General features: G+C 36.7%; 1 protein-coding gene across 1 annotated transcript in view; it reads right to left on the bottom strand.

Annotated features, from left to right (window-relative positions):
* LOC144971718 (mediator of RNA polymerase II transcription subunit 23-like) overlaps positions 1-13,272 on the bottom strand; it is a 58,731-nt gene extending 45,459 nt beyond the window's left edge. The window contains exons 1-5 of the mRNA XM_078912794.1: positions 13,170-13,272; positions 12,206-12,335; positions 10,488-10,601; positions 9,325-9,458; positions 7,778-7,889 (exon numbers count right to left, since the gene is read on the bottom strand). Of these exons, the coding sequence (XP_078768920.1) occupies positions 7,778-7,889; positions 9,325-9,458; positions 10,488-10,601; positions 12,206-12,274 (429 nt within the window). The 5' untranslated portion in view covers positions 12,275-12,335; positions 13,170-13,272. The remainder of the gene's footprint in view (positions 1-7,777; positions 7,890-9,324; positions 9,459-10,487; positions 10,602-12,205; positions 12,336-13,169) is intronic.
* Positions 13,273-17,396: the final 4,124 nt, after the last annotated feature.

Raw genomic sequence — 17,396 nt, 5'->3', positions numbered from 1 at the left:
CTGTTTAGTTGATAAAGAGAAAACCGGAAACATCCATTTTATCTGTTTTCTTATATTAAAATCGATTTCACATTGTTATTTAGTGGTGGTAGGGATAACGACGCGGTGATAGTTGTAGTAGTAATGGTGGTAGGGATTATGATGATGTTGTGGTGTTTGTAGTACTTGTATTGGTAGAGATGATATGATGTGGTGGTGGTGGTGGTTGTAGTAGTAGTGCTGGTAGGAATGACGACGTGGTGGTAGTTGTAGTAGTGGTGGTGGTAGGGATTACGATGTGAAGGTAGTTGTAGTAGTAGTGGTGGTAGGGATGATGATGGTATGGTGGTGGCTGTAGTAGTATTGGTGATATGGATGGCGATGTGGTGGTAGTTGTAGTAGAAGTGGAAGTGGTGGTAGGGAGGATGATGTGGTGGTAGATGTAGTACTAGTGGTGGTATGGATGACAATGTGGTGGTGGTTCGGGTAGCAGTGGTGGTATGGATGACGATATGGTGGTAGTTGTAATAGTAGTGGTGGTAGGGATGATGATCAGTGATGATAAATGCAATTTGTCAAAAAGGAGGGAAATGTATCAGTCCACCGGGCAAACTCAAGTGGAAATGCAAAAATTGCATATACAATATGTTAGTCACAAAAACATTATAGAATATACTCCTTTTATACATATTTAATGAATTGCCCTTTCCCGAAAATGATTTTAAAGGCCCACAATAATGATCATACCGCTGATAAATTATAAATTTTTGCTCCAAAGGCTAGAAAGTACTTGTTTTTACTTTACAAAGCACACTACAATACCTGCAAGCTGGTGGTTATGCAGATAATCAATAAGACAGAGAAGAGAAAGAAAGAAAGAGAGAGAGAGAGAGAGAGAGAGAGAGAGAGAGAGAGAGAGAGAGAGAGAGAGAGAGAGAGAGAGAGAGAGTGTGTGTGTGTGTGTGTTATAAATTGATTTTCTATTTTTCTTTTCCAATCCATACCCATCATCTATTCATCCAAGGAAATCACATGCATTGTGTCACTTTTGACATATGGTGCCACCCTGGGTGACGCCATTAAAAATGCGAATGTCACCAAAATTTATGCAATGAGCACAGGTGTCAAAATTTGACACAAGACATGATATTTTCATCGATCTACTGTGGAGCCACTAGAGTGCTTTTCATAGAAAAATGTTTGACACTGCAAAAACAGCGGAACAGTTCAAAGAAAATCCCAAGATCCCGAAATTCTGCGGAAGATTATCATCACTGGATGATGTGGTGGTGGTTGTAGTAGTAGTGGTGGTGGGGATGATGATGTGGTGGTGGTTGTAGTTCTAGTAATGGTAGGGAGGATGATGTGGTGGTGGTTTTAGTTGAAGTGATGATAGGAATGATGATTTGGTGGTTGCTGTAGTGGTGATTGTAGGGATGATGATGTGGTGGTGGTGGTTGTAGTAACGGTGGTGGTAAGGATTTTGATGTATTGGTTATGGTGATTCTATTTAAAAGGCGGAATTGTGATGATGATGGGCGGAGATAAATCACCAATTAGGCGGAAATCCACCCTTAGGCGGAAGATTCTCAGCCCTGATATATGTGTCAGTGCATGAGAAAATCAGTCGCTTGGTGAAAATTTTGGATTTGCATTTTTGTGCATTTTCTGAAAGCACATACTCCCCTGAGCATTTTAATCTTTATTTAAAGAAAATCGGGTGATTTTTCATGAAGTTATGGTCAGATGTATGGGTCAGGGTCTGGAAACCTTATTTTGAGAAAATGGCTCTCAAAGTTGAGATAGCTTTCATCAGGCATATTCACCTCTGTCAGAGGAAATGTAAGTGTATTTTATGTTGTATACGTAAAATATAGAATTGACAGGACCATATGGAATTCTTTCCAGTGTCAAATTAAAGCATAACGATCAATTTATTCCAACCAAATCATTTATTCCACGTCTCATAAGTCATTCATGCCATGTTTACACTTTGTTTCATTCTCAGTCTAAGTCTTAGTCATGACAATCGAAGCTCTTCAAATTTAATTTCTTGATTAATGTTCAAAACCAAGAGAGATGGTGTTACACAGATAATCCATTTCTAATAGATTGAACTTAAATTAAAACATTAAACACGTGAAAACGTAGATTAAATCGAAGACAGAAAGGGGGGAGGGGTGCCCCCCCCATTCTTGTTCGAGGGATATCGACTCATCATCGTCTTCCAAAGAATCAGAAAGGATATCTCTGGTGCTCAAATACATCCCCAAAACACATTTTAGTGGCTTGGTTGATAATATTTGCTACTTGAACGGATTTGGCTGATGTTGTTTTCTGTGCGTTACAGCAAGGTGTATGGCACACGTGGAGCGCGTCAAAGACGTTAAATGATTGCGGTCGGCCATCGTAGAAAGGATTGGGGCCCTACTATGTATTATCCAATTGTATTGAAATGAATCATGCCACGTAAAGTTTATAGAAGTTATACAGGTATCCCTGAGCCCCCTGCGGGTGTGATACCTGTTGTAAATATTAACAGGGAAGAGACAATCTCTTCAGGGAGTAGTACAAACGAGGATGACGACGTCAATCTAAAGCCTGCGGGAGGATTGGAGTCCGATAATGTATGTATGAAATATGCAGGGAAATGTCTACGCATTGGAACATGGAATGTCCGGACATTATATCCACTAGTGTAAACTGGACAACTTGATTAAGGAGACGGATGAGATGAAGGTGGACATCCTAGGAGTGTCTGAGCACAGATGGACAGAAGAGGGAACTGTAAAAAGAGACACTCACACATTTATCTATTCTGGAGGTAGTGAACATCAACATGGTGTGGGTGTGCTGGTGAAATCTAACATTTTCAAATATATTATAGGTATATATGCTGTAAGTTCCAGAAACGATGATAAAATTGAGAGCCAGACCTTTTGACATGTCAATCATCCAGACATATGCACCCACAAGTGATTATTCGGATGAGGACATTGAAATATACTACGAAGAATTACAAAGTATGCTGAAACACGTAAAATCAACGTATGTGTTAATTGTCACGGGTGACCTAAATGCTCAAATTGGGAACGGGAAGGAGAGAGACGTGGTTGGCCAATATGGACTTGGGGTTAGAAATGAGCGTGAAGACAGACTGGTTCAATTTTGCATTGAAAATGAGCTGATTGTTACCAACACCTTTTTCCAGAAACCAAAGAGAAAATTATACACATGGAAAAGCCCAGGGGCTGGTGTAGAAATCAAATAGATCACATTATGATCAGGAAAAGGTTTCGCAACAGTGTAAAATCATGCCAAACATACCCGGGAGCTGATATCAATTCTGACCATAACCCACTTATTGAAAAGCTAAGTTAAAGCTAAAGAAAATTAAAAAACCAAAGATATTAGAAAAATTGGACATCGATCGTCTAAAATGGTCATCAGAATTGCAGGAGAAATATAATGTCTCTGTTTCGAACAGATATGATGAACTACTTATTGAATCACAAGAACAATTCTCACAAGCAAATGAAATTGAAGACATTGATATAAAATGGAACATATTCAAAGACAGCATAAAATTCGGTAATAAGGATATTCCATAGAAGGAGAAAAGAACAAGAAAGCAATGGATGACACCAGAAATTTTGGATCTCCTGTCAGAACGTAAACAAATGAAGAACAAACCAGAGTATGAAGCGCTGACTAAGAAAATCCAACACAAATGTCGCATAGCAAAAGAAAATTGGCTTAACAACAAATGCAGGTTGATCGAAATATTTGGCCTAGATGGAAAAGCAGCCCACGAGGAAATAAGACAAATTTCGGGCAAAAAACGCACAACTAACAACAATAACTGTATTAAAGACAAGAATGGTAAAATATTATTTGAGAAAGAGGATATAAAGGAAAGATGGTGTCAATACATTGGCGAGTTATTTGATGATGACAGGCCCCAAATACCTTTGCCAAGCAACACTGACGGTCCTCCAATACTCGCATGTGAGATAGAAAATGCATTGAAAAATATGAAAGATGGCAAGGCTGAGGGTGAAGATGGCATTGTAACAGAAATGCTAAAAATTTTGAAAGAATTCTCAATTGTGAAACTAACAGATCTCTTTAATAGTATTTACAATACAGGCTATATTCCAGACGAACTTGCCAAATCGGTTTACATCACGCTACCGAAAAAAACAAAGGCGACAACTTGCAGTGATTTCCGCACAATAAGTCTGATGCCCCATGTAACTAAATTATTATTGAAGATCATCCTAGAAAGAATCAGGCCTACCATTGATAATGAAGTTGGCGATGTACAGTTTGGCTTTAGAAAAAATAATGGGACAAGAGAAGCAATTTTCTGTTTAAATAATATCACACAAAAATACCTTGATCATCAAAAAGAAATCGATGCATGCTTTATCGATTACGCAAAAGCATTTGATAGGGTACAGCATGGAGAATTAATGACATGTCTGGAAAAGGCAGGCATTGATGGCAAAAATATACGGCTAATCACAAATCTATATTGGCATAAAAAAACAGCCATCAGGATTCAGGGCGAACTGTCACCTTTCACGCCAATTAACTCTTTAGTTGCCAAGCATCCTGGCAGTAAAAGAAATCCCAGTTGCCAAGCCTTTTGGCCAAAATGGACGAAAATTGTGTGCTTCCAGAAAAAAAATCACTAAAAAAAAAGTAATCATCACACATACTTTATATTTTCATAGGTATATAAGAATAGATGTAGGTACAGTTTGACGTAATGTGATATGCAAATTAGGTCACATGACCTTGGCGGCCATCTTGGATATCTAATTAATATTCATTTTTCATGTATTTCTGTGTTTATGGGCCTGTATCTCCACCATATATGAATAAAAATGTTTTTTTATTGTTGCATGTTATTGAGTAATGATTGAACAAAAAGTACAGAAAATATCATATTGATATCTATTCATTTACTGTGGGTTTTTTTCTTCTTTGTGTAGGGGGTGGGAGGGAGAAAAAATAAGTAACATATTTCCTCTCCCAAAACATCGGGGGAAAAAAGCTGAAAATACTTCACAGGCATAACCTTTTCTTCACTAAACCCTACATCCCTTGCTCCAGAATTGTTTTCACCCTCAATGAGCCATTCAGCTGGATTATGAGTCTCTTCATGTGTCAATACATTCCATATCCATTGGTTACCATCATCTCGAGCATTTGTGCCACGCCCCCTTCTGTTTACATTCTGTAAATTGTCCCCACGACCCCCTGGAACATCACTAAAATCACTGTCTGACCCTCCCTCGTCACTCCTCGAACTAGATTCAATGTCCGTAATCTCCAATTCTGATAAAAATGTATCTCCTGAGTCACTATCATGTCTATATACATCAATCTCTTCATCTGATTCCCTAGTGGAATACAAACAAAGCCTTGGCAACGGAAAATTACGAAAAAAAAACAATGTAAAAATCGAATTTAAATCATGAATGCACGAGAAAATGCTGTCAATAGCCGTCAGTGAGGTGTATGGCAGTTCAGCAGTATAATTACTGCTCGTAGAATTAATTATTCGCCTCGATAATAGCGGTCATTGACTCGTCGACGTAGAGCGACGGTGGCAACTCAGCGACCTTTTTTTTTTGGTCGCCGTGCGGCGACTGTGGCAACTAAAGAGTTAAAAGAGGAGTTCGTCAAGGATGTATCCTCTCTCCATATCTATTTAACCTGTACACAGAGTTTATTTTCCGTAAAACCGAGCACATTGCAGGTATTGTTATTGGAGGTAGGAGGATAAATAATCTGAGATATGCAGATGATACAGTATTGTTGGCATCGAACGAGACAAATCTACAGATCCTTGCAAATCAAGTAAACCTGAACAGTACAGCAAAGGGTCTAGAGATGAATGTTCAAAAGACGAAGGTAATGGTCATGTCAAAGAAGCCTGAAAAAATCGCAAAAGTCAAATTAATAATCAAAACATCGAACAAGTAGATTCTTTTAAATATCTTGGACAGACAATGACCAACAACGGAAAGAATGAGCTGGAAGTGAAAAACAGGATTGCTATAGCTAAGTCGAGGTTCAGCCAACTGAATAACATTTTAACTTCGCAACAAACGCAGATGAAAACGAGAATAAGAATACTCAAATGTTATGTCCACTCAGCACTTCTCTACGGCTCAGAAACATGGACCTTGAACAAACAAATAGAGAAAAGAATTGAGGCCTTTGAAATGTGGACTTTCTATCGCCTTGGAAAAATCAGTTGGAAAGAAAAGAAAACAAATCAAGAAGTCTGTGACATCCTTGATATCAGACCGACCCTAATGAAAGTAATAAAAACAAGAAAACTAAGGTATTTTGGACACCTAAGACGCCATCAAACTGTCAACAAGGACATTCTTGAGGGTAGAGTTGAGGGAAAAGAGGAAGAGGCAGGCCAGCAAGAACTTGGATAGATGATGTGAGGACATGGACAGGATTGTCGGCAGCTGAATGCAGTCAGCAAGCCGTCAACAGGGAAGATTGGCGTGTCATTTCAAGTCGACCTCAACCCATGAGATGACACTGGAAGAAGAAGAAGAGTTTTCTGTGCCATTTTTGTTTGCGGATGTGAAGGTTGTGAATGTAAACAAAGGCTAGACGACGGATGACATTGTATAATTCTAATGAATGTTGCAGAAAATACAAGTGCATTAATTAAAAGCATATATTGAGTGGATCAAGGGAAAGATAAAGAAGGCATTTGGAGGGGGAAATGTGTTTTTTTTCTCGATATGTGAGTGCATTGTTTTGTGTATCAAACTGCCGTGACCCAGATTGGTCGAAGTCACTCGACTGGCCATTGATGGGTCATGGATGCACAGAGGTTCTCACGGTCAGCATTCTTTATGTATTCATGCGCACTAGGTTTCAATGGAAAGCCAGGGGAATCCCCTTTAATTTGATATGCATTACATACTGGATTCTTAGAAAACTAATGTCCGTCCGCGAGATCTAAAAATGGGAAAGATATCGAGCGACTTTTCTCAAATTTCATACTTTTTCAACTAGACTAGCTGTAAAAAATATTTTAAATAAAATATTTAGAAGTGAAATTAAACTTTAATATTTCACGAATATGTATAAAAATTATTGATTTAACCATTTATGATGAGAACTCATTTTTTATAAAAATTGACCTCGAACTAAAATTGGCAATATCTCAGCTCGAAGCTCTTCACCAAGCGACTGATTTTGTCATGCACCGTAACACACACACATGACAAAGACCCACACACACTGACGAGGGCTTTGGCTTGTTGTGTTTGTGAATCGAGTGTTTTTGTGAGTTAGAGGCAGATCAGCAGTTTTTGGTTTATCTGTCATTATTTTACTCCAAAACAAAACTAATGAAAGCTAAGTTTTTCCTTAGTATTTCCAAATAACTTAATACTCGAGAAGATCAGTGGCGAATGTCATGAAAATGACTCTTTGGCACAAACTGGTATCTCAATATTTGATAAAGTGACACAAAATTGCTAGAAGTTATGAACTGTAAAAAGTAATGATCAAAAATCACTATAGCAGTTTTAAAAAATAACAAAATAACAATCACGGAATGGTTCGGGCTCAAAACCCTTCTTCAGCCAACAACAAAAAACAATAAAAACAGAAATACATTACAAAAATACCAGATAGATTTTTTCATAATGTTTTTATGTTTTAGTTGTTTGTGGTTTTTTTTTTTGTTCTTCTTTGAAGTTGTTCTATTCATTTTTGTTGACTACTTTTCACACTATTTGATAACAACCTTGTAATCCACACCCCCGATGATCTTGTGTGCCAGTGTAAATGTGGCGATCCAGTGAAGCTCTTCGTCAACAGTCAGTCGGTCACATGACAACAAAGCATCACACACAGATCTGAAAAGGTCCAAATTCACATGTTAAACATTTCTTATAATACAACAGGTGAACAAAATAAACAAATGAACACATAAACAAATAGGTAAATAAATCAATTTATAAAGGCCTAAAGCTTGACAAAACATATTAAATTTATAGTAAATTTTTTTCGAAACTTTGACAAACTAAATGGGGATCCCAAAAGCTCAGTTGGTAGAGCTCTCACTTCACACACAAAGGACTGAGATTGATCCCTGGTGAAATCCATGTTTTTTCCTGACCCCCCTCCCCTGTCCAACAAACAGTGATTGGGTCTGTTGGATCAGGCGGACAGTCTTTGCAAAAGATTGACATCCTATCCAAAGGATAGGAAGCAATTACTTACTTACTTACTTATCCGAACCAGCGACCACCTGAGCTCTAGCCCTTCGGTCTTGTGCCATGACGTAGAAGTTAGATGTCTTTTGTAGTTGTTCCAGGTGACTATAAAGTATGTTACTGATGCTTGGATTTGGTGGGAGGAATATAGCAAGCAATTGCTATTGTTTTTTTTCTTACTATAGAAACCAGGATTGACACCAGCTCCATGGGCCTAATGGTGCCAAAGGACTACTTTGTTTTTTTTGACCAATCAAGAAGTCCTTCAAAGCCATAGAGATCAGCCGGCAGAAACCACCGAAAATGAGTCAATTTCCCCATTTTTCTTCAGACCCATTCAAGTACTTTAATCAGCGATGGCAAAAATAATTAAAACTAAAGGACAATATATGATCTATCCTCAATTTGTCTAATTTAATTTATCTTTTTGTACCTCCTTATCAAAATTGTAATATTGCCTTATAGGCCACATGTTTCGTTCTACACGTTACATGTTGCTGTTGGTCCGGGACACTTTGTAAAGCACTTTGAGCATGCTTAATAGATATTACGCTATATGAAAGCTCAATTTTTTTTTTTTTTTGTAAATGAAATATCAAATATGGACGAATTTATATAGTAGTGTTAAGAAATGCTTATCTCACTAGACAAGGGAGACAATGAATTACAATGGCAGACATGCCAAATTGAAAACTTCAAATTTAGTAATTTTTATGTCAATTTTTAGAAATATGACAAGGAAATTCGAAATTTCTGAAATTGTGTACGAACAACCACAATATTATTATTATTATCATTATTATAGTAGAATAGTAGAATAGTAGTAGTAGTAGTCGTAGTAGTAGTAATAGTATTAGGAGTAGTAGTAGTAGTAGTAATAGTATTAGTAGTAGTAGTAGTTGTTCTTCTTCTTATCATTATTATCATTAAGTATTACTAAGAATTAAAAATTCGTAATTTTCCATAAAATTTAGTATTTGGCCATGAAATTTGTCTAAAATTCGTAAAATTACAAAAAAATTCATAAGATTCGGCAAATGGAATAACACAGGGATAATCGGACAACTGGACATACTTGGCTTCGACTTTTGAGCTTTCCACCAAACCGTCCAATGCAGCACAGATGGCATCAACTCGTTTCTGGTTCCACTGGTTGTGTAACTGTTGCACCACGGCCCTCAACGCCAAATCTCTGGTTTCTTTGTTGTCCTGTAAAAAGGAGGATTTCCCCATCTTAAATCTTCAAATGATAAGAATTTTAGCAGTGTCAATCATATCATAATAATAATAATTCTGCACACTTACATTGAGCTAACATGTAATGCAATATGAGCTCTAGCCGCGTATCATTTTAAGAAAAATACAAATGGCCAGATTTTAAAGATGTAACACAAATTCAGAACAAAATTACAATTTAGAATAATAGAATAAATAATAAAAGAGACTTATTAAAATTAAATAAAGGCAATTTATGCTTTGGTACATTTTTGTTCAATATTTTGTAATAAATTAGTTTAAAAATCAGTAGAAAAAATATAATTTCTGAGAAGAAAAAAGAAAAACAACATCCCCACCCAATTTTTTTTTTTAAAACCTAAAAAATTATTAGGTATTCATTTATTCATGAAAAGATAAAGTAACGACATCATTATTATGACAAAATTGCTTACATTTTGATGATGATCTGAAAATTCATGTTAGAAACTCTACAGGCTGATATAAAAACTGCTATGTAGATGGAATTATGTAATCATAATTCACCACATTTATTTGTTGTAATGAAATTTTTAAAATTCCGCTTACATGCATAACCTTGTGCGGCTATGTGGTCTTGTGGTAAGACACTCACTTTCGGATCGGAAAGTCCTGGGTTTGAGCCTCGCTCGGCGCATAGTGGAGTCCTCGGAAAAAGCTCTTTGCTCACATTCTCTCACCATACTCAGTGTATAATGAGTACCTGGCTGTTAACAGTGTTGTCTTTCTGACGAAAAAATTGTAATATCGCCTAACAGGCGTCATGTCCCGTCCTACATGTTAACTGTTGCTGTTGGTCAGGGACACCTTGTAAAACACGTTGAACACGTTAAGTGGAAATTGCGCTATATAAAAAATCAAATTAAATCAAATTAACCTGAAATTTGTTTTGACTTTTTGTGAAAATCTAAATCATGGAATAGGGGAAGGAGATATTACTATTACTTCCAAAAATGGGAAAAAAAAACAACTGGATGGACTCACATTGGATATGGTTGACCAAAACTCTTTGACAAACTCCACACATTTTTCTTGTACTGTCTTTTTTGGATCTTTGACCGAAATGGTGAAAAACGCACTGCCAGTCACACTATTATCCTGGACGGTTGGAGTCAATAAAAAAAAAACATCCTGTAATATATAATCTAAATGCTACCATTTCCTTTACTAAAATATAATCTAAATGATACCATTTCCTTTACTAAAAATAAAAAACATCCTGTAAATAAAATCTAAATCATACCATTTCCTTTACTAAAAAAAAACAACATCCTGTAAAATAAAATCTAAATCATACCATTTCCTTTACTAAAAATAAAAAACATCCTGTAATATATATGATCTAAATGATACCATTACCTTTACTAAATAAAAACAAACGATTTTTAAATAAAGAAAAATCTTTCATTTCTCCGTCTTCTTCCCCTTCATTATGTAGCAATCCCCTTTTCTAGAGAATCGCTCCACATTTGATATTCACGTGAATACAAAAAAACAAAAAACAAAAACAAAAATACAAATAAACAGATAACACAATCATTTTCACGTTATTAATATGACACATACAAGGAAACAATTTTTTATGACAGTGTGTGCTTCATCATCACACAAGCACAAGCATGCAGATCACTAAATAAACTTAATTTCATAAACTAAAGATACTGGTAATAAAAAATGGTTGCAGATGCTATCTGGTCTTGTGGTATGACACTCGGCTTCGGATTGGAAGGTCCTGGGTTTGAGTACCAATTTTTCATCTGCATTGTTGAGTCCTTGGAAAAGGCTCTTTACTCCAATTCTCTCAACATACTCAGGTGTAAAATGAGCACTTGGCCATTAACAGCGTTGTCTCTGTTGGAAACAAAAATGTAATATCCCTAACAGGCATCGTGTCTCACCCACATGTTAAATGTTGCTGTTGGCTTGGGACCCCTTGTAAAGTGGATATTGCACGATAAAAATGCTCAAGTTTTTTTATTTCTTTCATAACGGGAAAACACTCGATTCAATGCATTGCCGCAGTACTATGACTGCAGTGACCAAGTTACCTCCCCCTAGCTCACCTTGAATTGTTGCACTCTCTTTGTCTTTTCTTACAACTAAACATCAACATTATCAAGGTTGTTAACTGTTTTTTCTTTTCATTTGGATATATCAAGCAACTCAGGAGGAAAGTCTTCAGAGAAGAAAGCCCCCTCAAAACAAAAAGAGTTTCGGTCCTTAATTTCTGACACTGTAAAGGGGCTGGACAACACAAATATATAGACCTACCTAGTACTATGAAAAAGTCGTAGAATTACAAATTATTTATCGACAACTACAGAGCTGCATTCGCCTCTTTGACTCCATAAATCTTTTTGAAAAGGAAAATTTAGTTCCTTAGATCCTATATTCAGGACTTTGGTGCATTTAATTTGTGGATCATGGTGATGGCAAATTATTGATTTGTAAAACTACCTTTTCATTTCAACTACATTTTTCATTTTTTTTCCGTGGAATTTTACGAATTTTAAAAATGGCAAGTAGGCAGCTCTGCAAAGGTCATGACACCAAGATGTCTTTCCACTTTTTTAAAAGTGACATCTCCAAGTTTTCAATCTTCCAACCTGGATCTTATTCTGGAGTATTTTGTCAACTACGACATAGGTGCCGGTGATGTCATAACATTACTTATTCCTTTTCAAAATCATGGATAGACTTACAAATACTGAGTCGATGACAGATTCGACCCGCTGTTCGATAGACTGAACACTTCCATCCGATGACGTCATGGTGACAAAATGATCAATTCAGCATATTATCAATTGCAATAGAAAATATCTGGTATCAAATCTGAAAATAAGAAAAATAAAATGGCTCAGATGAGAAGTTTACAAAATTGATTTCAAAATCCAAAAATCCAAAATGTTATTTCACCCAACTCAGGTCCCAACTCAACCCTCAAAAGTTACATAATATTTCACCTCTCAAAAAAAATAAAATAATTATAATTTCTTTTTCGAATGATTATGAATTTATAAAATAAACCTAAACCATCTATGGACAAGTGTAAGTGTAAGTGTTGTACTACTGCTACGGCTGAGCCGGATCAATCAATGGGGAGTGGAAATAAAAAGAAAATATAAACTAGAGAGAGGTCTAGTCTCAACTAGACTTACCTTACACGCCACGCCCTATCCCGTTATATATACATTAAGTCTTTAAGAAGTGTCTAACTTATAACAGATCATACAATGTATGTGTTGGTCTGGATACTCTGACACTGACTCTACCTCACTGTAGTGTCAGTAGTGTATCAGTATCCAATTCGAAACCTTGTCAAAAAATGATGTTTAAAAAATACACACAACACAAACAAAAGAAAAGGCTGTCATTATTGCCAGACATGTCTGTCAATAATCATGAACGATCATTGCCAGACACTGTCTGTCTATAAACCCGTCGATGTATAATCGTCCATCGTTACTGCCAGCTGACAATAATTATGGTCACAGTCACAGCCAAAAGAAAATGGAGGTAAGAAGAGTGTAAAGTAAGAGTAAGATCGAGTCTCAAAATTCAAACAATTTACGGATAATAACGCTCAAGATTACGAAGGTATGATAAACGTTGACAATAAAATAAGGTCAAACATTCAGATGATTTACATAATACAAAATTGCATACCAAACATTCAAACGCCAGAACAATATTATTTTGGATTTTTTTTTATTTTGTTACAGATCTGAAAGATGCAGTCGGCAGTCGCAGGCCGCAGCCAAGAAGACGCTATTATTAATGCAGTTTGAGCAGTTTAAAATGAACGAATACACTTTCGCCTTTTAATAATTCATTTGGGTGATGGAATAAAAAAAATAATTAGATAAATAAAATAAAATGAAATGAAATAAACAAAGAAAGAAATAAAGAAAGAAAGACAGAAAGAAAGAAAGAAAGAGCGAGGCATTCCGTAAGCTCCTCGTGCTAAGGGAAACAACCCAAGTATTCTTTTAACTAACCCTAACTGGAGGCAGCAGAAATGTGGTTTCTTCATAGAATTAAACGAATGAGAATACGTACGAAGCCTAAAAAGTGTCCACCAATGAAAGCATTCAGCGCCATTTTGTTGTTGGCTGAGAATGTAGTAATTACCATTCATTCGGTATCTATGTCAACATAACGACACAAGAAAAACAACAAACAATATCAAAATCCACAATAAAATGTTTCAGAACTGTTGCGTATATTTATGGCACAACGAAGATGTCAAAAAATGAAGTTAGAGAATGTGTGTAATCATGTATTATAATAACCTGTAATGTGTTTTCCAACCACCACATCATCTACTACTACAACCACCACCACAATATCATCACTAACACTACTACTACAACCACCAGCCCCACATCATTATCACTACCACTACTACTACACCACACCAGCACATCATCATCACTACCACTACTACAATCACCACAACCACATCGTCATCACTACCACTACTACTGCAACCACCACCACCATATCATCATCATTACCACTACTACCACAACCACCACCACCACTACTACTACAACCACCACCACATCACTACCTCAACTACTACAACCACCACCACAATAGCATCACTACCACTACTACTACAACCACCACAACCACATCGTCATCACGACCACTACTACTACAACCACCACCATATCATTACCATTACACTACTACTACAACCACCACTACCACCATATCATTACCATTACCACTACTACTACAACCACCACAACCACATCGTCATCACTACCACTAATACTGCAACCACCACTACCACTATATCATCACCATTACAACTACTACTACAACCACCACAACCACATCATCATCACTACCACTACAACTACAACCACCACCACATTATCATCACTACCACTACTACTACTGCAACCACCACCACCATATCATCATCATTGAAATTTTTTTTTTTAATTGAGCTTTATATAGTGCAATATCTACTAAATGTGCTCAAAGCGCTTTACAAGGGGTCCCTGGTCAACATTTAACATGTAGGACGGGACATGACGCCTGTTAGGCGATATTACAATTTTTCGGAAAAAGACAACTCTGTTAACGGCCAGGTACTCATTTTACACCTGAGTACGGTGAGAGAATGTGAGTAAAGAGCCTTTTCCAAGGACTCAACTATGCGCCGAGCGCGAGGCTCGAACCCAGGACCTTCCGATCCGGAAGCGAGTGTCATAATACTAGACCACATAGCCGCATCATTACCACTACTACTACAAACACCACCACCACATCATCATCACGACCACTACTACTACAACCACCACCACCACCATATCATTACCATTACCACTACTACTACAACCACCACCACATCATCACCACTACCACTACTACTACAACTACAATCATCACCAACACCACATCATCATCACTATTACTACTACAACTACAACCACCACCAACACCACATCACCTCACTAACACTCAGTACTACAATCACTACCATTAGGTTTTGGAGCTTTACTTCATTTGAAATAAGGAAACTTCGGAATTGTATTTGGCATTGTGTTTATATATCATAATATAATTCTAATCAGTTATCTATTTAGAACTAGATACTATACAATATATATGCCAAATACCACCCCAATTCCCCTTTCTTGTGTGCGGGAATTCCTCTTTCGGCATTGAAATTGAGTGTGAGAGAGTCATCACTACACACATAAACAACAGAAACAATTTAAAAACAAGACTATGACACGCAACCACTCACACACGAGGCTATACTATTTATCCTTTTCTCTATATAGAATAGGACAAGACAAACAATAGCTTGACTCTCGCTACACTTCGCATTGATGTTTGTCGTCTCACGAGTTCAACTCTCGGTCGACCTGTCAATATTCCTTTTTGCCTCGGACGTAATCATTAATAGAATGTTGTGTGGTTTTGACCGTGAAGAAAACCTTAAGAAGTCACATTTATATCATTTTAGAGAGATCGTTTTGAATAATTTTGAGTTAAACGAGCGAGCAGCAACTTGTTTTCATGAACGGCCGATCAGCGCTTGTTTACTATAGTAACGCGATTCCCAGCCAACAGCAAAATGGCGGATATTTTTCTCATCGAGGCCGCTGGTTGGTTAGCCAATAAGAGCACCGTACGGTTTCCATTGGGTAAATTCCTTGGGTTTCTTAGAAGGATGTTAAGAATCTCATGGACAGAGAAGAAAACCAATGAAGAAGTATTAGAGCAAGCTGAAACTAAATGGTTATTAATTCGTACAATAAGAAAAAGACAAATGCAACTTTTAAGGCATCTAAATCGACATAAGTGTATTGAACATCTTGCTCTCACAGGAAAGATAGAAGGTAAAAAGAGTAAAGGTAGACCAAGAAAAGCATGAATAGTCTGAACAGCTGGGTGACAAAGAAAGAGAAGAGCAATATTAGTTTTCTGAGGTTATCTGATCAGAGAGATGTCCGTGCTCACCGATGTCTGGCCCAGACTTGGTACTTGAAGAAGAAGAAGAAGAACCCAAAGAAAAAAACAAAACCTAGTACCTAACCCTAATAGGAAAAACAAACACCCTAGCACCTTTACTAAGACCTATAACCAACCCTAATAGAAAAAAAATCATCCGACCTCGAGCTGACTCTAATATAAAAAAACCCAATAGGACTGCTTTGCACTACATTTCAATACTACAAAAAAAAAATGGCGAGGGAAATCCAAACCAATGGTCATGTTAGGAAATTGTTAACTTTCACAAATCTATCAAGTTTTGTTTTATAGTCTTTAAGAAGTTACTATAAATTGACAAATTGAATAAATAAACGCCTGACAAAAGATGCATTATGAAAATAATAAATGAAAGAGATACTACCACGAGGAGCTTACTGAATTTCTCCTAAGATAAAAAAAAATAGATAAATAAATAAACCATTGATTCACAGACCCAGTTTTCCTGTTATTTCATTGTTCTACATCATTCATCCTTGCTGGAGTCCCAACTGTCATACTCTGGAGTCCCAACTGCCGTACTCTGGACAGACACGTACTACAAATTTTGGCCAGAAAACTCGTCCTTCAAATATTGATCGATTTAGACCCTCGTCTTTGCAAACACTTTCAAACTTGGGACTTAAAGGAAGACTTCGCGCTAAGAGTTTTTTTTCTTTGCCAAGACGAGGGTCTTTTAAATCGATCAATATTTGAAGGACGAGTTATCTGACCAAATTTTAAAATTTTCCGGAGTAGCCTACGGCAGTTGAATGGTTCGACCAAACATGATGGAAGGCCCTTCTGCCATCGATGGTTAGACCTCCACTGCCGTCCGTCTTTATGAACATCCCGTAACGTATTTTTACATTATAAGAAGGGAAAAAAGATTATTATTGATTGAAGAAGGGATTTGGGCCGAAAATGTTCCTTGTAATAAATACATTATATCGTTCTTTTTCGAAGCTGATACATTCATTTATGCATTATATTATTTCATAAAAGCAATAAAAGGAATCAATAATATCTATTCAATATAAAGAGTTAACTCCCATTCTAACGACTCTGGGGAAAAAAGGATTGAACTTTTTGGCTCGAAAACTGGTCCTTTAAATTATATCGATCGATTAACATGACCCTCATTATGCCAACAACAGAAAAATACCCCCCCCCCCTTCCAAAAAAAAAAAAAGACCCCCCCCCCCCCCAAAACAAAAAAAAAACAACAAACAAACAAAATACAACAAAACAAAAACAAAAACAAACCAACGCGCCCCCCTCCCTCTCCAAAAAAAAAACAAAACAACAAAACAAACCCAAACCCAACAAATAAAAAACAACAATAAAAACAAACAAACAAAAACAAACAAACCCAAACCCAACAAATAAAAAACAACA

This window comes from Berghia stephanieae, chromosome 1 (genome assembly GCF_034508935.2).
Source record: "Berghia stephanieae isolate SIO BIC M18660-M18661 chromosome 1, UCSD_Bste_1.3, whole genome shotgun sequence".
Classification (NCBI taxonomy): domain Eukaryota; kingdom Metazoa; phylum Mollusca; class Gastropoda; order Nudibranchia; family Aeolidiidae; genus Berghia; species Berghia stephanieae.
This window is presented reverse-complemented; position numbering and strand designations above follow the sequence as displayed.